Source organism: Lepidochelys kempii, chromosome 8, assembly GCF_965140285.1.
Source record: "Lepidochelys kempii isolate rLepKem1 chromosome 8, rLepKem1.hap1, whole genome shotgun sequence".
NCBI lineage: Eukaryota > Metazoa > Chordata > Testudines > Cheloniidae > Lepidochelys > Lepidochelys kempii.
The window spans coordinates 14,101,506-14,123,971 of record NC_136387.1 but is presented as its reverse complement, the minus strand read 5'-3'; the positions used below and the strand labels follow the sequence as shown (position 1 = coordinate 14,123,971).

Genomic DNA, 22,466 nt, shown 5'->3' with positions numbered 1-22,466 from the left:
ATAGCCTCTCGGCTTGCACTGAGGCTTTATCAGGTTGCATGGGCACATTGCCGCTCAGTTCCTTTTTCACCACTGAGCCACAGAAGGAAACTCCAAAGCACGGGGAAGGAAGGTGGGTAATGGAGCAGTATTCCCATAACAAGGAGGGAACTTTGGAATCGATTCCAGCACAGAGGAAAAAAGTGCATTGCCAGCTGTTGCATCAGAACTAGAGGCATTGAGAAAGGCATATGTACCGAAAACCTTAGTGCAGCTCTCGGATACTGGACATTTTTAAGTACAGCCATAGATGTATGTAGATTGTGACCTCGTCAAGCAAACGGCGAGAACCCTTCAGTAGTGGTATGGCAGACTCTTAAGGCATCCAAATGAACCTTGAGAGAAATAAGTAATAGTCCTGTTTCCTTTAGCTGCAGCACATATTCCAGAACAACTGGATGTAAGGCAAATTTGGGAGTAGTATTTTGGAATTCACAACAGACACTAAATGTTCTCCATTTTTGAAGGTAAGTATTTCTGGATCTTTCCTATTTTTAAAATAATATCTGTTGTAACTCTGATGGACAGACCAACTAACCCCGCAAATCATTGAGGAGACACACCTTGAGGTGGAGAATGCTCACATTGGGAATGCAGCATTCCACTGGCATCCTGGGATAGGAGCTGAAGAGGGATTGGAAGATTTATCTCTGGACAAAGAGCTAGGGGAAACCACACCTACCTTGACTATGTTGGGGCTATTAGGATAACTCTGTTCTTGTCCTGTCTGATTTTGTTCACCGCTTTGAGAATCAGAGGCATTGGGGAACCACATAAAACAGCTTCTTCATCCAAGTGAGGAGGAAGGCCCCCCCCCAAGGAATTACGACCTAACTGAACAGAATAGATGGCATTTTTTGTTCGTAGTGGTAGTGAAGAGATCAACATCTGAAAATCCCCAAGTCTGAACTACACCAGCAATAACTTGGGAATCCAACTCCCATTTGTAGTCTTGGGAACAAACACCTGCTAAGAGTGTTGACTTGAAATTTTGCCTGCCTGGGAGATAGGTTGAGGAAATTCTTATGCAATGTTTTGTGCTCCAGTTCCATAACCTTAATGCTTTGGTGCAGAGGGAAGGAGATCTCACTTCTCCCTGCCAATTGATAATAGAATATGCAGGCAGCATTGTCTGTCATGACTTTGCTAGACCTGTCTGAGGAGAGGCAGAAAATGAAGGGAGACATTTCTGACTGCTCTGACTCTTAACAGGTTGATATGGAGGGTGGTTTCTTGGGGTGACCATCTGGGTGTGGTCTCAGAGTGAACATGTATTGTTAGGTTTCAGAGTAACAACCGTGTTAGTCTGTATTCGCAAAAAGAAAAGGAGTACTTGTGGCACCTTAGAGACTCACCAATTTATTTGAGCATGAGCTCAAGTACTCCTTTTCTTTTCATGTATTGTTAGAGCATTGAGGTGTGCCTCCCCATTCTGACAGATGCATCTGTGGTTATGGTTAATGTTGGTGTCAGTTGGAGTAAGAGGACCCCCACCCCTACATTGCGATGAACCTTCCACCAGTCCAGGTGGCAGTTAACCTGTTGAGGAACTGACACCTGTTTGGCAAGAAAGCTGATCTGAGCCACCCTTGGAAACAGCAAAAGCATAATCTTGCATGTTCAGTCACAAAAATGCAAGCGGCTATGCGACCTAGAACTTTGTAGGGTTGCCAACCCTCCCGGTTTGGCTGGGAGTCTCCTGGAATCGATCTCGATTGCCCAGAGGCTACTGAAGCCAATCCGGGAGATTTTAGGCGGCTAAAAGTCAGCGACACACCAGGGCTAAGGCAGGCTCCCTACTTGCCCTGGCTCCATGCTGCTCGCAGAAGTGGCCAGCATGTCCCTATGGCCACTAGGCAGAGGCGCGGCCAGGAATGGGGAATGGCGGCCAATACGACCTGTAGGGGCGTTGCCTGTTGGCGGGGTCAGCACACAGAGCTGCCTGGCCGCCCCCTGAGCCTAGGAGCTGCTGCTGGACATGCCGCCACTTCCGAAAGCCACCTCAGGTAGGCGCTGCCAGGCCGGAGCCTGCACTCCTCACTTCCTCCTACACTCCAGCCCCCTCCTGCACCCAGACTCCCTCCCAGAGCCTGCACTCCCTCCTGCACCCCAACCCCTTGCCCCAGCCCTGAACCTCCTCACAATCCCAAACTCCCTCCCGGAGCCTGCCCTCCCTCCCCCAGCACAGAGCCTCTTCCCACGTCCAAATTCCCTCCCAGAGTCTGCACCCCCTCCTGCACCCCAACCCCTTGCCCTGAGCCTCCTCATGATCCCAAACTCCCTCCCGGAGCCTGCACCCCCACCTCCAGCACGGAGTCCCTTCCCACATCCAAATTCCCTCCCAGAGTCTGCACCCCATCCTGCACCCTCAGCCCGGAGCCCCAACCCACACTCCCTCCCACACCCCAACCCCCTGCCCCAGCCTGGTGAAAGTGAGTGAGGGTGAGGGAGTGATGGAGGAAGGGGGGCAAGACAAGGGTGTTTGTGCAATTAGACAGTTGGCAACGATACCTAGAAGTTGAAGACCATTTCTGACTGAAGCCTGGGGGCTCCCTTGAATAATTCTGACAGAGTATGATAGTGTCATGATGTCCATGGGAAGGAAGGCCCTGGATGCGAAGGGGCACTAGAGTTTCCTCGGGACTGATGGCGAGGAGGGGGAGGTCTCCCGACCTGTCTCCAAAGTGAGGCAAAAGGAACACTCCATCATTAACAGTCACTGCTTGATTTCCTGGTTCTTCCGTGGCTTGGATTTGAGGGCTAAACAAGACGTTACACTTATGTGGCTCTCCCAGGCAACAAACACATAAAGTGTCCATTGCTGACTGGGATAGCCTCTTTACACACAAGGCAACATTTAAACCCCTGTGAACCGGGCATGCCCTATGCAGGGAAGCTTTCCCCAGAGGGAATAACACAATTTTTCAATAGCCAGTATCTAACTATTACTACTTACTAACAAACTACGTAAAAAGAACTCAGCGAGCAGCCGAGACAAGCACGATGCGGACACACTAAGCTCTGTCTCAGCCCAACACAGGAACTGAGGGCAGTTTTCTTGCGCAGCCTGATATAGCCTCAGTGTGGGACACGTGGGTATCAGAAGCACCTGCATGGGCCAAATGGACACTGCTAATTAAAATCTCCGATCAAAGGTGGCTGGGGCACATGCACATCTGACGTGGAGCATCCATAGGGGCACTACTTGAAGAAGGTCTAGATATTTATCTGAATTAACAGACAGTTGGAAGTGTCAAATTACTGTTTGTTTCAGCAAGCAGAACTATTTACATTGGGTCAAAACCTGCACATAGTCACACCAATGTCAGTAATAGTGTGGCAGTCATCAGTAGAACCCCAATCCAGCAACTAACTTAAAGGTAAGCATGTGCTTAAGTACTTTGTTGGATTGGGGTCTAAAAAGCAGAATATGGCACACAACTGAGCTATACTGGCTCCATAAAGTGATTAGTAGTTGTACTATAACGTGGTAGCAATAGAATCAATTACTATGTACTTACCATTGATTTCAACAGTTAACATGGAGTTGTCACATTAATGCCAGGAAATAGTGCATATTATTTTGAGTTAAGCGTGTTAGCTAAATTGTAATTCCCTTGGAAAATATTGTAATCACAATACCTGGTGCTCATTTTTTTAAAAATGCATGCACCATTTGTGCAGTTGCTGTTACTGCACACACATCTCATATTTCAGCATGCAAATGGTCAGTTATGTGTTCAACAGCCAAACTTTAGATGAGAATAAATTTTTTACCACTCAGCTCAATAAATCATAGGATATGTCTACCGAGTCCTTAGGGGCTTGTACTGGGATGGCTAGCCCATGCTGAAGCCTGTGCTGTCATGTGTTTGCTAGCTACTGTTGCAAACAGTACAAGCACACCTTAATTTGCAGTGTAGACATACCCTCAGCGGTACACTTTGAATCTTAGATTTCTTGTAGTATGGCTTTGTGGTTAAAGCATGAGCCTGAACCTCAAGTTTCTATTCCTGTCTCTACACAGACTTGCTGAATCATTTGGGGGCAATTTGCTTATCCTGTTCTTACATCAGTTTCCACATCAGGAAAATGGGGAAAATAATACTTAACCAGATCACATGTTCATTAATGTTTATATAGTACTTCAAGCTGATTAGACAGAAGGTTCCCTAGAAGCACAAAGCATGATGATGACGAGTCATTAGGACCATTCCTTACCTAATGTGATTAATAATAAGATTCGTAGGTGGTATGAAAAAATCATCCACATCTTCAAATGGCGTGCGGATGATATGCTGATTTTCCCCTGCACTTGCCTCTGATATTACCTACAATAAATAAACAAAATGTTGAGCATAGGGAAAACAAGAAGGAAGCGAGAAGTAAATACAGATTACAGAACTGCGTTACACCAAAAAGATTTTTGCCATGTACCTAGGACATTCAAATTGATTAATACTTTCAAAATAGTGTTTGGAGTAGCTGCCCTGAAAAAATGTTAATTAAAATGGCATTTGAAGATTGACATTTGTAAGGTAAGTGCACAACTCTCTTTGCTGTCATATGATGATGTTTGTATCCGTAGACAAAGCAATCATGCACAAGTTGAAATAGTGTGACAACACTAAACCTACAATAATGTATTCCAAACTGTTTAAAGAAAACATTTATTTCATATTTATTAACTCACTTAAATGCACAGTTTTAAGTTTTAATTCACTGGCTTGAATGGTCTAATGCTAAGTCCCACAGCAATTAATTATCACTTTGAAGGAGCAGAAATGTTCACCCATTGATTGCACCATGTAAAATACATGGAAGAGCAGAGAAAGGTACTCTCTCGAAATGCTGTCCTTCAGAACAAAGCAAACCTTCTGCTGCCATGGAAACTCTGATTTATTATCTCCCTTATAACCCCAGAAAAATGAGGAGGTAGAAATGTTCAACAATTAAAATGTTAAATACAGAAATTGTTTACTGGGATTGTTTTGATTCAAGATGGTTTAGGTCAATTCATTAGAAGTTTCTGCTAATGTAATGTGCTAACAGGAGTTCTTTTGAATGTAAGGCTAAATAATTCCTTAAAAGGTTTAGTTCAAACTTTCTGGTCATGCCATTTCGATTTCTTCCAATTAAATTGTTTGAGAAAAATGCCAATTTTTGCCGAGTGCTTTCATGAAGCCAGAAATAGTATTGTATATTTGCTTTCCCATAAACTAGTAACAACTGAACAATAGCAACCCCTTAATAGGCTGCATAACTTTGTTTAATAAACCCCTGATTTCTGAAGAGGGAGAAAATTAAGGTCAAGCTGTACAGCCGAATTTCTTTATTACAGACTGTGGGAAATCATTAAGGTTTTTGTTTGTGTGTGTGTGGGGAACCTCATCAAATTGACACTGCAAACTTTTGGTGGAGGTGGGAGGGAGAGATCAGAAAAAACAAAGGTAGACTGCTGCTGATGTTAATCTAATGCTATCCATGCGTATCTGCACTTCACAAGATAACGGAAAGGACCATCTGAGAACTATAGCCCGATAACAAGTTTCCAGCTGTGCAGTTGGTGTTGTCTTGTTAATAATCACAAGTCTGTGCCATCTTTCCTTTAATTACAGAAACCTCTCACAGCTGGACGGAAGCTATTAAGTTCGAAAGCGTAAAGAGAATCCATTTTGTCTTCCTGTATCTTGTCCAGGAACCCATGCTAGTCATCAGGAAAGTTAGCTGAGATTGCTTCTGAAACTTCTGTTTAGTTGCTGTTGTTCTGTTGCCAGAGGTTACAACAGTGCAGGAGTCCTCATTATTTAGCAGGGCCCAATTGGTTTGTAAAATCTGTATGGTAATATGGCAACTGCTGTAAAGAAGATGATTATTTATGTGTAAACGTCTGGCCTGAATAGTTTAACTGGGCACTTAGCTGCTGTGCGGGGAAGCAAGAAGAAGATCCTCCCACTCTCAAGTGCCAGCATAAGGGCTAGTGTAGACTCGAGGTGCCAGGTTCACAAGGTATTTGCGTGCCTAACTGCCTCTTTAGGCACCTAATGCCAACATTTGGTGCCACTGACATTTTCAGAACCACCGTCCAGCTGCTAGCTAACCCTGTAGGCATCTAAGTATCTGCTGGTGGGCCCACGTCACTGCTTGGAACCTGCACTCAAACTGAAACCCCGGAGCAATTCTCAGACTGGACATGCCCATATCTCTCCTAAAGCACTCAGTTGCATTAGTATGTGCTAAACATGCCTATGGGCTTGGGCCCCACACACAATCAGGGCCAAGCAAGTTGGGAATTTTTTGGCTTGTGCTTGTGCGTGTCCCTAGAATACTCAATAGCCCTGCCGTTAGGGCACTTGCCTGAGAAGGGGAAGACTCAAGTTCACATCCCTGCTCCAAATCAGGCATAACAGTCTGGATGGCCTCCTCTGGTTTTTCATGAGAAAAAGTTGACCTTGTTTTTAGGCGCCTAACTTCAGGAGAGGGTTTGTGGATAAGAATATTGGCACTTCCCTCTGGCCTGTCAGTCAGGTGTCTAAGGCCACATCAATGGGAGTTAGCTGCCTAAATACTTTTGATTGGGGTCTAAGCCCCACCCCTTTCCTCTGCATTTCAGTCCTGGTTAGGTTAGGCCACGCCCTGCTCAGCTGGCTCCCAAGAATCTCCTTCTTGGGCACCTAACTCTCTGTATGCAATGCATGGGTAGCCCAGGCAGCTAGCTTGGGGCTCAGAATTCCACTAGGTGCCTATGAGCTAGGCATTGCAACACCTAAGTACCTGTCTGTAGCTAGCCCTAGATTCATCGTGGGGAGAGGGGATTAGATCATTGAATTGGATCTCCCCTATATCACAGGCCTTAAATTTCATCCAGTTACTCCTGTACTGAACCCAACAACTTGTAAAGCATATCTATCTTCCAGAAAGGCATCTGTGATCCTTAAGCTTCCTGCATCCCTATGAGGAGTGGAGGTAGGAGGTCAAGAGGATCTGTGCAATGGTAGATCTCCCAGTGCCTCACCACTTCCAGCCCACCCATCTCACTCTCTCTACATCCAGTTGATTATTTCGCTAGCCTCTTTTCACCTTGGAACTGATTTCCAGTACCTCATGGGGATTGCCCATCCCTTGCCTAGCCCTCCAGAGTCCTATACTGAATCCCTTCGTGTGGCAGAACCACAGTGGGGCCATTGCCTTGAGAGTCTCTGCAGACCAGAAAGCAAGGGCAGGAAGTGCCATTCAGGAACTTTTTTTTTTTTTAATTTTGAGAGAAATAAAATCCAGTTCCTAGGACACTAGGGTTCCGATTTCAGGGGGGCTGTGCACACACACAGTGCTTACTGACATTAGTTGTGGGTGCTCAGCATGCCTGAAAAATCAGGCCCTGCACTGTCGGCATAACTCGAGAGAGAGCAGCACAGTACTACAGCTGCTCATCCAGACAGGAGGCCGATACTGGCAACCTAATGCAGCCACATGGCTTAATTCATTTTTATGGTGGGTACCAGATGAAAAAAATAGATGTCAAAATAACAGCATGAAGCCAAATCTCTGCTCTTATGCTAAACTCCAGGTCGGGTTTTATTGCTGCATTATTGGTAAAAAGAAAAGGAGGACTTGTGGCACCTTAGAGACTAACCAATTTATTTGAGCATAAGCTTTCGTGAGCTACAGCTCACTTCAACAGATGCATACTGTATGCTTATGCTCAAATAAATTGGTTAGTCTCGAAGGTGCCACAAGTCCTCCTTTTCTTTTTGCGAATACAGACTAACACGGCTGTTACTCTGAAACCTATTGGTAAAATGTTAACTTTACATAACACTTACCTGCAGTGTTGGATGGGACTTCTGCATGTTCCCCCAGCTAAGGACCCAGACTTGGTCGTGTGATTTATCATAATGTAATTTGGCTGGTAGGGGGTGAACATCCATAGACTTCAAAGAAACAAATATTTGTATTCATATTTAGTCAAGTGAAGGTGGATTATGAACATTATTTATGTTAACATTTGTTTACAAAGATTGATGTGAACATTCCCGTAGAATCCATTATCCACCCCCCACACTTTAGGGAGATGGAGGCACAAATTTGTGTAGTTGGCTGAAAAAAATCACAGTGACAGAAATAGAAATTAGGTAGCCTGATTCCAGTCCTCTGATTTGGCTAATCAGACGACACTCCATCTCCCACCACAACTTCTATCTACAGGGGCCAATTTCTGATAGTGATACACCTGGCAATCTGGTTATAACTGAGGTCAGAAACTGACCCAGTAAGTGTAGGTCAGAAATACTTTCTAGGAAGCTGCAAACATGACTGCAGACTTATTCCTAGGACTATGAGAATCATGCCATAAAGCGGTTTTTTGAGAATGAGGTTATAGCATGGCAAATGACGCAGTATACCCCAATGAGTGAAAATAGTTTATCTGTTCGACACATGAGCTCGGTCAGAGGTTCACTGGGTAGGGACCTAATTCTTTAGCAGATGAAAACCGCTTTGCCATCATGGAATAAATAGCTCTCCTGGTTAAGTACCTGCATGACTTTCTGTGTCTGGATATCAATGATGATTAGTCTGTTCTGCTTGGGCTGGGTCACATAAATATACTTGTCTCTGACATTGACAGCTGAAGCCCAGAGGCAGGACTGAACAGCGCCACCTTCAACTCTAGGACAGATCTCTTCCTGAAAGAGAGAAGAATAGGTTTAATTTGTGCAAGTTCAGGGCCATGCTCTAAGCAGCCTGCACTTTAGCCTGAAATCATAGAACAAAAATCCATGGGGACTATGGTATGCCTAAATTATCCCCCCCCCCAACTTTTTACCTGGAAAACATTAAATAATTATTGTATTAAGTAGCACACTGTAGTCTGGATCTGTCCCAATGAGATTAAGCAACTGGAGCTTGCTGCAAGCTCCCATTTATTTTCAAATAATCATGATGCTGCACAGAACAGAATCTTCTGAAGTATCCCCTGGGACAAGGGGACTTATAGTGCTCTCAACATTTATTAGCAATATAAATCTCATTTTGGGTTTAAAACACAGTGATTTATGTTTTAATGGAATTATTGCACTGCATTGTTCCTATAGCTTCATTCTCAGTTTTAGAAAATCTTGCTCTCAGGTCCTTGTGCATTTAGAGTAGCAGCAGAAGAGTCCAAAAGTCTCCTTAACTCCAACCTGGAAACATCTTGCATTTAAAAGTATCATATGCTGTGGGCTTGATCTTGTTGACCTTACTCACAGCTGGGTCATTTGTTGAAGCCAGTGGGACTAAACATCATTAGAGCCAGCAGGATTTGTCCTTTGCTATATTTTCTGTAATGCTGCTTCTCCTTTTTGGTGATAGCTTTCTCTTCATATGCTTGCTTTCCCACCTTGTGCATTATTATTGATGACCGGTAAGTTATTCCAACAGTAATGGTACTTTTCAGTTGGTACCTCTCAGGTGCCTAATAAAGTACAATATCATTTAGTTGGGGATCTAAAGCTTGGAAGGCCACATTCTTGTTGAGTTCTGGCCCCTCTGCACTACTTTGTGGGTGCACAAAGGCTGGAAATCAGCTGGATTTAGCTGCTGAGAAGTCCTATGGTTTGGTGAACAGAGCTTGTGCATCTACGTCCTGGCCCACCACTCCCACCCGGTCCTGGCATAGAAGTAGGTTGGGGGGGATGGAGCTGGAGTGCACTGGGCCTTGGCTATCCTCTGGCGGCACGTGGTCCTTTGTGCACAGAGCTTTGAAAGTGAACCAGAAGGCAGAGCAAACACCACGATTTATTCTGTTCTTAAAATATCTCATAACTTTTAGGCCACTCTCATGATCTTTGAGTGCTACTTGTGATTTTCATAGGTGGGGGTTGGCAATATTCAGTAGCAAACTTGCAACCGGAGACTCAGGAAGCTATGAGTCTCCATGACAAACTTTTCCTTCCCCATTGCCCCCACTTTTGCAGCAAATGGAAACTTGGCACAGCAGAAAATCTGGGTCCAAGTGAACTGTCCAAGGTCCCGCAGCAAATCAGTGAGAGAGGTGGAAACAGAACCAAAGTCTCTAGACTCCCAGTGTGGTCTATTTTCCACCGGTCCACGCTGTGTATCTTAGAACAATAGTCTTCCTTATCTGAGATTAAGTAGAAGTGACTAGCATGTGAGAGGATACAAGCACAGCACAAAGAATAGTTTTAAGAAATGCACTAAAAATAACCTTTGGCCTGATCCTACAACCATTGAGGCCCCCAGCAAAACTTCAATGAGAGCTGTATAGCACCCTGCGTTTGCATTGTGGATGAGGCTGCAAGTCTATCACAGAGGTCACGGATTCCGGGACTTTCCGGGCCCTTCGTGGCTTCTGCACTCAGTAGCTGCGACCCCAGGGCTACCCAAGCATCTCAGATGGCCCTGGTGACTGACCCCAGGACAGCCTGGCAGCTTGGGTGGCGCTGGGGCCAGCTGCGGTGGCTCCCCTCCCCACAACAGTGGGCCACCAGCAGTCCCAGGCCACCAGCAGCTGCGGTGGCGGTCCCAGGCTTCCCCCTACCAGCAGCCACTGTGGCTGTCCTGGACCGGCGGGGCCGCCCCGCAGCGGTAGTCACTGTCCTGGGCTGCCCCTGGCCAGCAGCAGTGGCAGCAATCCTGGGCTGGTGGGCTGCCCCCTGCCAGTAGCAGGAGCGGTGGTCCTGGACCACCCCTCACCAGCAGCAGTGGGCACCCTCGACGAGTACCAGCGGGTGTACCAGAGCCCCCCCCTCCAGAACCTCCTAGAACACGCAAGATTTAATCAGGGGTATATAGTACAAGTCATGGACAGGTCATGGAGCCTGAATTTTTTTTATTGCCCATGACATGTCCATGACTTTTACTAAAAATACCCATGGCTAAATCTTAGTCTTCATTATGGGTCATCCTAATGGGTGAACTTGCAAAAGTTCACCTGCTAACTAGCCATTAATTACTTTTGTTTCTTAATGGCTACTTTATTTGAATGCATAGTTTTGGAGCAGATACAGGACATGGGGAGGAAATAAATGCATGTGTGTTTTTGTCAGTGCAGCTGTGGCTCTTAGGCCTTGTCTCTACACAAAAGTTGTACCACTTTAGCTATCCCAGCACAGTGAACGGGATATCCCTGCTGTGGGTTCTGTTATGGCTTATTTCTGTACGAGAAGGGGAATGAATAAGCTATAAGCACTTTTCTATCAGTACAACTTCACCCATACTAGGGATTGTACCAATATTACTATTATAGTAAAAGAATCAAACGCCTAGCACACATAGTTACACCGGTCCAGTCACTGTGTAGACCAGGCCTAAGTTTTGAAGATAAGGGGCCAGATTGTCTTGTTTGGCTGAGTTCTGATATATGCCTCCCACAGATCCTGGAGCCAGCCAGAGTCCAGTCTGGTTCCTGGTGTAAAGGCTTGTCTACACAGGGAAACCCCCCACAGCATGTGGTGTACATTAGCTACTCTACACTGACTCCCCGTGCGGATACTTACTGTATGCTAAGAATGCCTTTGTGGGCATCGGCTTAGTGCAATTTGTATTAAGCTAACCTCCCTGAGGGCACTTTTAGTGCACAGTGGGTGTCCACATAGGGAACTAGTGTGAAGTACTTAGTGCACTTTAAATTCATACCCTAGCTTACTGTGCACTAACTTCCCCTTGTCATAAATATAAAGGGAAGGGTAAACCCCTTTGAAATCCCTCCTGGCCAGGGGAAAGCTCCTCTCACCTGTAAAGGGTTAAGAAGCTAAAGGTAACCTCGCTGGCACCTGACCAAAATGACCAATGAGGAGACAAGATACTTTCAAAAGCTGGGAGGAGGGAGAGAAACAAAGGGTCTGTGTCTGTCTGTAGTCGTCTTGGCCGGGGATAGACCAGGAATGGAGTCTTAGAACTTTTAGTAAGTAATCTAGCTAGGTATGTGTTAGATTATGATTTCTTTAAATGGCTGAGAAAAGAATTGTGCTGAATAGAGTAACTATTTCTGTCTGTGTATCTTTTTTGTAACTTAAGGTTTTGCCTTGAGGGGTTCTCTATGTTTTTGAATCTAATTACCCTGTAAGATATCTACCATCCTGATTTTACAGGGGGGATTTCTTTATTTCTATTTACTTCTATTTTTTATTAAAAGTCTTCTTGTAAAACACTGAATGCTTTTTCATTGTTCTCAGATCCAAGGGTTTGGGTCTGTGGTCACCTATGCAAATTGGTGAGGCTTTTTATCCAACATTTCCCAGGAAAGGGGGGGTGCAAGTGTTGGGAGGATTGTTCATTGTTCTTAAGATCCAAGAGTCTGGGTCTGTAGTCACCTAGGCAAATTGGTGAGGCTTTTTACCAAACCTTGTCCAGGAAGTGGGGTGCAAGGTTTTGGGAAGTATTTTGGGGGGAAGGATGCGTCCAAACAGCTCTTCCCCAGTAACCAGTATTAGTTTGGTGGTGGTAGCGGCCAGTCCAAGGATAACGGGTGTAATATTTTGTACCTTGGGGAAGTTTTGACCTAAGCTGGTAAAGATAAGCTTAGGAGGTTTTTCATGCAGGTCCCCACATCTGTACCCTAGAGTTCAGAGTGGGGGAGGAACCTTGACATGGTGGCATAGTGGTGGGATTAACCTGAAATCATTTTGAGATCCAGTTGAGATTTTTTGAACTAGAAATACAGATTTTAAAAAGAAATTTTTTTTCCCCTTTGGAAAGGAAGTCCAGAAAGCAGTTGAAACTGAAAGCAGATTGTTTTTTCTCTGCTTTGTGGCCAAGCAGAGACAAAAGGGGATTATCTTTGTGAATTGCAGGTTTTCTTTGCCTGGAGGCAGGGTACTTAACTCCTGCAGGGAAATTCACAGTCTTCCAACCCAGAGTTTTTTTTTCTTTTCTTCCTAAAAGTAAATAGGGGGGGGGGGGTGTGCTCTACCCATTTGCCTGGAGACAAAAGTGGCAGGGTTTTTTTTTTTAGGATTTTGATTTTTTTTGTTTTACAAGGAGCACAGGTTTGAAAAGGAATTTTTTTTTCTTTGGGCTGGGTAAGCAGGTTTCCAAGTAGTTGGAGGTTTTTTACTTTAATTTGGGCCCAGAGCAGAGACAAGGGAATTGTCTTTTTCTGTAGGCTGACAATCACTATCAGAGAATAGGTATTCTATTCCAGCACAGCAAAATTTTACAGCCAAGTTTTGTTTGTTTATTTCTAAACCTTGGGTGTAAAGTTAGTAAAAACAGAGAGGTTAGAATGGCAAAATCCGCGGCTCGACTACAGCTCGAATTAACCAAATTTCAGGCTGAGGAAAGACAAAGGGAACATGAAAGACAGATAGAACTCATGCAGCTGAAGAAGGAACAAGAAAGGGAGGCAGAACAACACCAAGCGGCTGCTCACAGGAGAGCTATGGAAGCGAGGGACAAAGAACTGGAGGAGAAGGAAAAAGAGAGGAAGTATGTGGAGGAGATGGAGAAGATAAAGGCTCAGCAGAATATCCCAACAAACCCTAGTAATCCTTCTCCAAGTACCACTTCCCATCCCAGAAAGTTCCCCACCTACAAGGCAGGCGATGATACTGAGGCCTTCCTAGAAAACTTCGAAAGGGCCTGCCTTGGGTACAACATCTCTACTGACCAATACATGGTAGAGCTGAGGCCGCAGCTCAGTGGACCCTTAGCTGAGGTGGCAGCTGAAATGCCTAATAGAGCTGAGGCCGCAGCTCAGTGGACCCTTAGCTGAGGTGGCAGCTGAAATGCCTAAAGAACACATGAACAAGTATGAACTGTTTAAATCCAAGGCGAGAGTCAGAATGGGGATAACACCCGAGCAGTCTCGTCGGAGGTTCAGAGCCCTAAGGTGGAAACCAGACATGTCATTTACCCGACATGCCTACCACATTGTGAAACATTGGGATGCCTGGATATCAGGAGCAAGTGTTGAATCTCCAGTAAATTTGCCCTTCCTAATGCAAATGGAACAATTCTTAGAGGGTGTTCCTGAGGAAATAGAAAGATACATCCTAGACGGGAAACCCAAAACTGTAATTGAGGCAGGAGAGATTGGAGCCAGATGGATGGAGGTGGCAGAGAAGAAGAAAACTGGTCGCAGTTGGAGCGGAGACCAGAAGGGACCACCCCAGACCACACCCTATTACCGGGGGCCGCCCAAAGCCCCACCTACCTCCCAAAGAACCCTCCAGACCCCTTATCGTCCCACCACCCCGTTCTCCAGCAACCCTCCTCGCCCCAGTGACCCGTCAGCTGGACGATGTTTTAAGTGTAACGAGCTGGGGCATGTAAAGGCCAACTGCCCCAAGAACCCCAACAGATTACAGTTCATTGCACCGGAATCACACCAGAGGTCCACAGGCCCAGATACCTCCCAGATACCCTTGGAGCGGAGGGAAACTGTGAGTGTGGGCGGGAAGAAGGTCACCGCGTGGAGGGACACCGGAGCACAAGTGTCAGCTATCCATGCTTCCTTAGTGGACCCCAATTTAATCAACCCAGAGATCCAAGTGACGATTCAACCCTTCAAGTCCAACTCTTTCAATTTGCCTACAGCCAAGTTGCCTGTCCAGTACAAGGGCTGGTCAGGAATGTGGACTTTTGCAGTCTATGATGATTATCCCATCCCCATGCTGTTGGGGGAAGACTTGGCCAATCATGTGAAGCAGGCCAAGAGGGTGGGAATGGTCACCCGCAGCCAGGCTAAACAAGCCGTGAGGCCTAGCTCTGTTCCGGAAACTTCTATCAGGACCCAGTCAGAGGTGATGGACCCGGACCCCAGGCCAATGTCTACAACAGCAGTAGTGGATCCAGTCCCAGAGACCCAGACGGAACCAGTCCCAGAACCGGAACCAGCCAAACAACCAACACCAGACCCCGTGCCAGCACTGAATCCAGTACTTGCAACCTCAACACCAGAGGGCCCCACCGAACCTGAACTGGCAGCAGCCGATAACCCTACACAAGAGGCTCAGCCGGAGCCTGAATCCCAACATAGTGCACCAGCGGAGAGCGGTTCACAGTCAACAGAAACAGCTCCATCCCCTATATCGCTTCCAGAGGGACCAAGCCTAGGTCCACAATCCAATGAGGAACTGATGTCCCCAGCATCAAGGGAACAGTTCCAGACCGAACAAGAAGCAGATGAAAGCCTCCAGAGAGCTTGGACGGCGGCACGGAGCAACCCACCGCCTCTCAGCTCTTCTAATCGATCCAGGTTTGTTGTAGAAAGAGGACTTTTATACAAGGAAACTCTTTCTGGGGGACACCAGGAAGACTGGCATCCTCAGAGACAGTTAGTAGTTCCAACTAAATACCGGGCCAAGCTCATGAGCTTAGCCCATGATCACCCTAGTGGCCATGCTGGGGTGAACAGGACCAAAGACCGTTTGGGGGGATCATTCCACTGGGAGGGAATGGGCAAGGATGTTTCTACCTATGTCCAGTCTTGTGAGGCGTGCCAAAGAGTGGGAAAACCCCAAGACCAGGTCAAAGCCCCTCTCCAGCCACTCCCCATCATTGAAGTTCCATTTCAGCGAGTAGCTGTGGATATTCTGGGTCCTTTTCCGAAAAAGACACCCAGAGGAAAGCAGTACATACTGACTTTCATGGATTTTGCCACCCGATGGCTGGAAGCAGTAGCTCTAAGCAACACCAGGGCTAAAAGTGTGTGCCAGGCACTAGCAGACATTTTTGCCAGGGTAGGTTGGCCCTCCAACATCCTCACAGATGCAGGGACTAATTTCCTGGCAGGAACTATGAAAAACCTTTGGGAAGCTCATGGGGTAAATCACTTGGTTGCCACTCCTTACCACCATCAAACAAATGGCATGGTGGAGAAGTTTAATGGAACTTTGGGGGCCATGATACGTAAATTCATAAATGAGCACTCCAATGATTGGGACCTAGTATTGCAGCAGTTGCTCTTTGCCTACAGAGCTGTACGACATCCCAGTTTAGGGTTTTCCCCATTTGAACTTGTATATGGCCGTGAGGTTAAGGGGCCATTGCAGTTGGTGAAGCAGAAATGGGAGGGATTTACACCTTCTCCAGGAACTAATATTCTGGACTTTGTAACCAACCTACAAAACACCCTCCGAACCTCTTTAGCCCTTGCTAGAGAAAACTTACAGGATGCTCAAAAAGAGCAAAAAGCCTGGTATGATAAACATGCCAGAGAGCGTTCCTTCAAAGTAGGAGACCAGGTCATGGTCTTAAAGGCGCTCCAGGCCCATAAAATGGAAGCATTGTGGGAAGGGCCATTCATGGTCCAGGAGCGCCTGGGAGCTGTTAATTATCTCATAGCATTCCCCACCTCCAACCGAAAGCCTAAGGTGTACCATATTAATTCTCTAAAGCCCTTTTATTCCAGAGAATTAAAGGTTTGTCAGTTTACAGCCCAGGGAGGAGACGACGCTGAGTGGCCTGAAGGTGTCTACTACGAAGGGAAATGTGCTGGTGGTGTGGAAGAGGTGAACCTCTCCATGACCCTTGGGCGTATGCAGCGACAGCAGATCCAGGAGCTGTGCACTAGCTGCGCGCCAATGTTCTCAGCCATCCCAGGACTGACTGAACGGGCATACCACTCTATTGACACAGGTAATGCTCACCCAATTAGGGTCCACCCTTACCGGGTGTCTCCTCAAGCTAAAACTGCTATAGAACGGGAGATCCAGGATATGTTACAGATGGGTGTAATCCGCCCCTCTGAAAGTGCATGGGCATCTCCAGTGGTTCTAGTTCCCAAACCAGATGGGGAAATACGTTTTTGCGTGGACTACCGTAAGCTAAATGCTGTAACTCGCCCAGACAACTATCCAATGCCACGCACAGATGAACTATTAGAGAAACTGGGACGGGCCCAGTTCATCTCTACCTTGGACTTAACCAAGGGGTACTGGCAGGTACCGCTAGATGAATCTGCCAAGGAAAGGTCAGCCTTCATCACACATCTCGGGCTGTATGAATTTAATGTACTCCCTTTCGGGCTGCGAAATGCACCCGCCACTTTCCAAAGACTTGTAGATGGTCTCCTAGCGGGATTAGGAGAATATGCAGTCGCCTACCTTGACGATGTGGCCATATTTTCGGATTCCTGCGCAGACCACCTGGAACATCTACAAAAAGTCCTTGAGCGCATAAGGGAGGCAGGACTAACTGTTAAGGCTAAGAAGTGTCAAATAGGCCTAAACAGAGTGACTTACCTTGGACACCAGGTGGGTCAAGGAACTATCAGCCCCCTACAGGCCAAAGTGGATGCTATCCAAAAGTGGCCTGTCCCAAAGTCAAAGAAACAGGTTCAATCCTTCTTAGGCTTGGCCGGTTATTACAGACGATTTGTACCGCACTACAGCCAAATCGCTGCCCCACTGACAGACCTAACCAAAAAGAAACAGCCAAATGCTGTTCAGTGGACCGAAAAGTGTCAGAAGGCCTTTAACAAGCTTAAAGCGACACTCATGTCTGACCCTGTACTAAGGGCCCCAGACTTTGACAAACCGTTCCTAGTTACCACAGATGCATCCGAGCGTGGTGTGGGAGCAGTTTTAATGCAGAAAGGACCTGATCAAGAATTCCACCCTGTAGTGTTTCTCAGCAAAAAACTGTCTGAGAGGGAAAGCAACTGGTCAGTCACTGAAAAAGAATGTTATGCCATTGTCTACGCTCTGGAAAAGCTACGCCCATATGTTTGGGGACGGCGTTTCCACCTGCGAACCGACCATGCTGCACTAAAGTGGCTTCACACCGTCAAAGAAACTAACAAAAAACTTCTTCGGTGGAGTTTAGCTCTCCAAGATTTTGATTTCGACATCCAACACATCTCAGGAGCTTCTAACAAAGTGGCTGATGCACTCTCCCGTGAAAGTTTCCCAGAATCAACTGGTTAAAATCGTCCTTGAGATGTGGAAAATATTGTTAGTCTTTATGTACTTGGTAGTATATTTAGAGATGCATGTGTCTTATTAACTCTGTTTTTCCTAGAGCTCCAGGAAGAAATCCCAGCCAGTGTTTCACCCTAGCTGAGATTTGGGGGGCGTGTCATAAATATAAAGGGAAGGGTAAACCCCTTTGAAATCCCTCCTGGCCAGGGGAAAGCTCCTCTCATCTGTAAAGAGTTAAGAAGCTAAAGGTAACCTCGCTGGCACCTGACCAAAATGACCAATGAGGAGACAAGATACTTTCAAAAGCTGGGAGGAGGGAGAGAAACAAAGGGTCTGTGTCTGTCTGTAGTCGTCTTGGCCGGGGATAGACCAGGAATGGAGTCTTAGAACTTTTAGTAAGTAATCTAGCTAGGTATGTGTTAGATTATGATTTCTTTAAATGGCTGAGAAAAGAATTGTGCTGAATAGAATAACTATTTCTGTCTGTGTATCTTTTTTGTAACTTAAGGTTTTGCCTAGAGGGGTTCTCTATGTTTTTGAATCTAATTACCCTGTAATTGGCCCCCAGTCCCAGTCTCCCTCCTTTTCCCACTCCCAATCTTCTCCCACCTTTGGCCTCCAGCCTTCTGTCCCTTGGCTCCTTGTCCCAATCCACTCCCCTCAACTCCTGCAAGGTCCTTCTCCCCTGTGCATTTGAGTCAGGCAGCTTTCTCCTCCATGTTACGTGGGCACCTGATACAGTATGCTCTCATATGGTTTGAACAAAAATAAAACATTCAACTGAAGCCATTAAAAATCAACATTTGCCAATTGCTACTTTACAGTTACTACAGATACATTGCACATGTTACACATATTTTAAAGCCAGAAGGGACCATCTAGGCAGCCTTCCTCCAGAAGAAAGGCCATGGGACTTCACCCAGTAACTCCTGCATCAAACCCAACAACTTGTGATGGAGCTACAACATATCTTTTAGAAAGACATTCAATCTAAACACATCACATCATGGAGAATCTACCACATCCTTGGTAATCTGTTTCAAAGGTTAACCCACACTATTAAAAATTCCATCTGACACTGTCCCCAATTAGAAACCTCACTGCTACAAACGTATCTCCATTTTTATTTTTTCTAGCTTCAACTTCAAGCACCTGCATCTTGTCATCTATTTGTATGTGAGATTAAATAGCTTTGCAGTTTTGGATGTCTCCTCCCTATATAAGTCCTTACAGATAATGATACAGAGATTTCTCCTGTTCTAATTCTAAAGTATAGGTCCCTCAGTTATCCGATGAAGTGAGCTGTAGCTCGCGAAAGCTTATGCTCAAATAAATTGGTTAGTCTCTAAGGTGCCACTAGTATTTCTTTTTGCGAATACAGACTAACACGGCTGCTACTCTGAAACCTGTCATGGTGACAAATGTTGACGTTTAGGGTGATCACTGTACATACATGTATTGTTTACATTTAATGACAGAAAATTAAACCCAACTAAATAAAATGCACATCTGATTAATACAATTACATGCATATTATACATTAAATAATCAGTTATTGCTAAGTCTATGATTTTGGCATGGAAATTTTAGTAAATTTCATAGCAGAGGTGTGGGAAAAATATGTAATGGAAAAGTCACCAAACAATGGGGGATGGAGCAGGTGGAGAGTGAGCCCACTCTGTACTCACCTCAGAGAGGTGGCTCCTGTCCTATGGGGCTGGGGCTGGCTTCGCACTCCGGCGGTTGCAATCTTGCACATGGAGTCGCAGCTCCACTCAGGTTTGCCCTGTCTAACCCTCCATATATGGAGACAGAAAATCAGACAGACCAAACCTGAGTGGTTTTGGAACCCAATATGCCAGGTCGCAGTGCCCCTCAGTTTCATGGACTTTATTTAAATTCTCAATTTCCATGACCATGATTTCCATGACAAAATCAGAGCCCTAGTTACTGCCAATTTAGTCTGGAACATATTTTTAGAGATAATTTTTATATTAATTTACTGAAGCTGGGGACACATTGAGTGGATGGCCAATCAAATGAAAGCTGGTTTAACACTGAATTATTTACCCATACAGTACCATATGCAAAATGTCAGAAAGAACAATAACATTAATCAAATCAGGAGTCTAGCAATTGTTTCATCATATAAATATTTTCAACCAGATGGTTTGTTTTTCCAAGAAACCATTTACTCTTAATGTGGAGAAAAAACAAATAGAAAATACTTGAAGTGTGATTCTTTTCTGAAAGATTAAAGTAAAAATGTCACATTCTAAGTCAACAGATCTGCCCCTATGAGAATTCTGAACCTTATTTGCTGATAAAAAATTTTTGTAAGGCTTTACAGGTTCATTACCCCGGCAGAACCATCACAGCTATAGGAAAGTGAGTTGGGTTCATTTCCAGGTAATGCATCAACTGAATTATTAATTAAGTTGAGACTGCTATTGTTGGCAATGGGCAGTCTAGAAAGAACTCATCTTGACATTCAGATTGCAGACAAAATCTCAGATACTGGCAGCAAGGGGGCAAAAATCTTTTACTTGTAAACTGTGTTCAGTTAGGACGTGATCCCTGCAAGTAATTACAAATATGCTTAATTTTATGCATAAAGTTAAACATGTAAACAAATGTTTGTAGGTTTGGAGCCTTGATCTGTAAGTCATTGAAAGAGAATAAATATGGAGGATTATATCCTGACCCCATTGAAGTCAATCGGATTTTTAACACTGATTTCAATAGGGCCTGGGTTTCACCCTCAGTCTCTTCTAGTCTTACAAAATTAAGACTTGGATAAAGGAGTAGAGGGTATGCTTATAAAATCTGTGAATGACTCCAAGCTGGGAGGGCTTGCAAGCGCTTTGGAGGTCAGGATTAGAATTCAAGATGACCATGACAAACTGGAGAATTGGTCTGAAATCAGCAAGATGAAATGCAATAAAGATAAGTGCAAAGTACTGCACTTAGGAAGAAAAAATCAAATGTACAACTACAAAATGGGGGAAAACTGGCTAGGCAGTAGTCCTGTTGTCATAAATATAAAGGGAAGGGTAAACCCCTTTGAAATCCCTCCTGGCCAGGGGAAAGCTCCTCTCACCTGTAAAGGGTTAAGAAGCTAAAGGTAACCTCGCTGGCACCTGACCAAAATGACCAATGAGGAGACAAGATACTTTCAAAAGCTGGGAGGAGGGAGAGAAACAAAGGGTCTGTGTCTGTCTGTAGTCGTCTTGGCCGGGGATAGACCAGGAATGGAGTCTTAGAACTTTTAGTAAGTAATCTAGCTAGGTATGTGTTAGATTATGATTTCTTTAAATGGCTGAGAAAAGAATTGTGCTGAATAGAGTAACTATTTCTGTCTGTGTATCTTTTTTGTAACTTAAGGTTTTGCCTAGAGGGGTTCTCTATGTTTTTGAATCTAATTACCCTGTAAGATATCTACCATCCTGATTTTACAGGGGGGATTTCTTTATTTCTATTTACTTCTATTTTTTATTAAAAGTCTTCTTGTAAAACACTGAATGCTTTTTCATTGTTCTCAGATCCAAGGGTTTGGGTCTGTGGTCACCTATGCAAATTGGTGAGGCTTTTTATCCAACATTTCCCAGGAAAGGGGGGGGTGCAAGTGTTGGGAGGATTGTTCATTGTTCTTAAGATCCAAGGGTCTGGGTCTGTAGTCACCTAGGCAAATTGGTGAGGCTTTTTACCAAACCTTGTCCAGGAAGTGGGGTGCAAGGTTTTGGGAAGTATTTTGGGGGGAAGGATGCGTCCAAACAGCTCTTCCCCAGTAACCAGTATTAGTTTGGTGGTGGTAGCGGCCAGTCCAAGGTAACGGGTGTAATATTTTGTACCTTGGGGAAGTTTTGACCTAAGCTGGTAAAGATAAGCTTAGGAGGTTTTTCATGCAGGTCCCCACATCTGTACCCTAGAGTTCAGAGTGGGGGAGGAACCTTGACACCCCTGTAGACAACCTCTAAGTTGGAGCAGCTCAGAGCACATTTAATTTAAACCTGTCTACAGGCCCCAGCAACTTTATGCTACCATAGTGGTATAACTGAGCTGGAGCAGGGACCAAAATCTGTCCCTATGGGTCTAATACAGCACTCACTTCAAATTTAACACATTCAGCCTTCCCCACGCTAAATGTTCTTTTATGCCGATTGGATAGCAAATGAAGCTGTTTCTGTTGTAAACCCACCAAAGGTTGGCTTGTTTGTACAACCACATCACTGTTTACATGGCTAATGTTAAAATAATAAAAAGAAAAAAGTAATGTAAATCTAAGTTATTTAGAACTATCTGAACCAGGATCTACTCCTGCACTCATTGAAGCCAATGGCAAAGGGCCCCAAGACTTCAGTGGGAGGCGGATCAGGTCTTCAGAGGTTTCTCTAGAGATCAGACATATAGCACTGCTAAAAGTTCCTTTTTAAACCCACCACTGTTTTCTTTAAGTGCCCTTCTTTCTTTGTTCTTTTCAATTTGAATTTCCAGTACCACCTTTCCAATATTTACAGCTCGTCAGAAAAGAAACCCAGAAGTCTGTCTTTGAGTTATAAAACC

At 45.0% G+C, this 22,466-nt stretch overlaps 1 protein-coding gene across 4 annotated transcripts in view; it reads right to left on the bottom strand.

Annotated features, from left to right (window-relative positions):
* Positions 1-22,466, bottom strand: part of FSTL4 (follistatin like 4) — a 775,101-nt gene that overhangs the window by 4,602 nt on the left and 748,033 nt on the right. For all 4 annotated transcript variants that reach the window (XM_073355595.1, XM_073355597.1, XM_078853995.1 and 1 more), the window contains 3 exons: positions 8,574-8,723; positions 7,863-7,970; positions 4,261-4,370 (listed from right to left, as the gene is read on the bottom strand). In XM_073355595.1, coding sequence (XP_073211696.1) covers positions 4,261-4,370; positions 7,863-7,970; positions 8,574-8,723 — 368 coding nt within the window. The remainder of the gene's footprint in view (positions 1-4,260; positions 4,371-7,862; positions 7,971-8,573; positions 8,724-22,466) is intronic.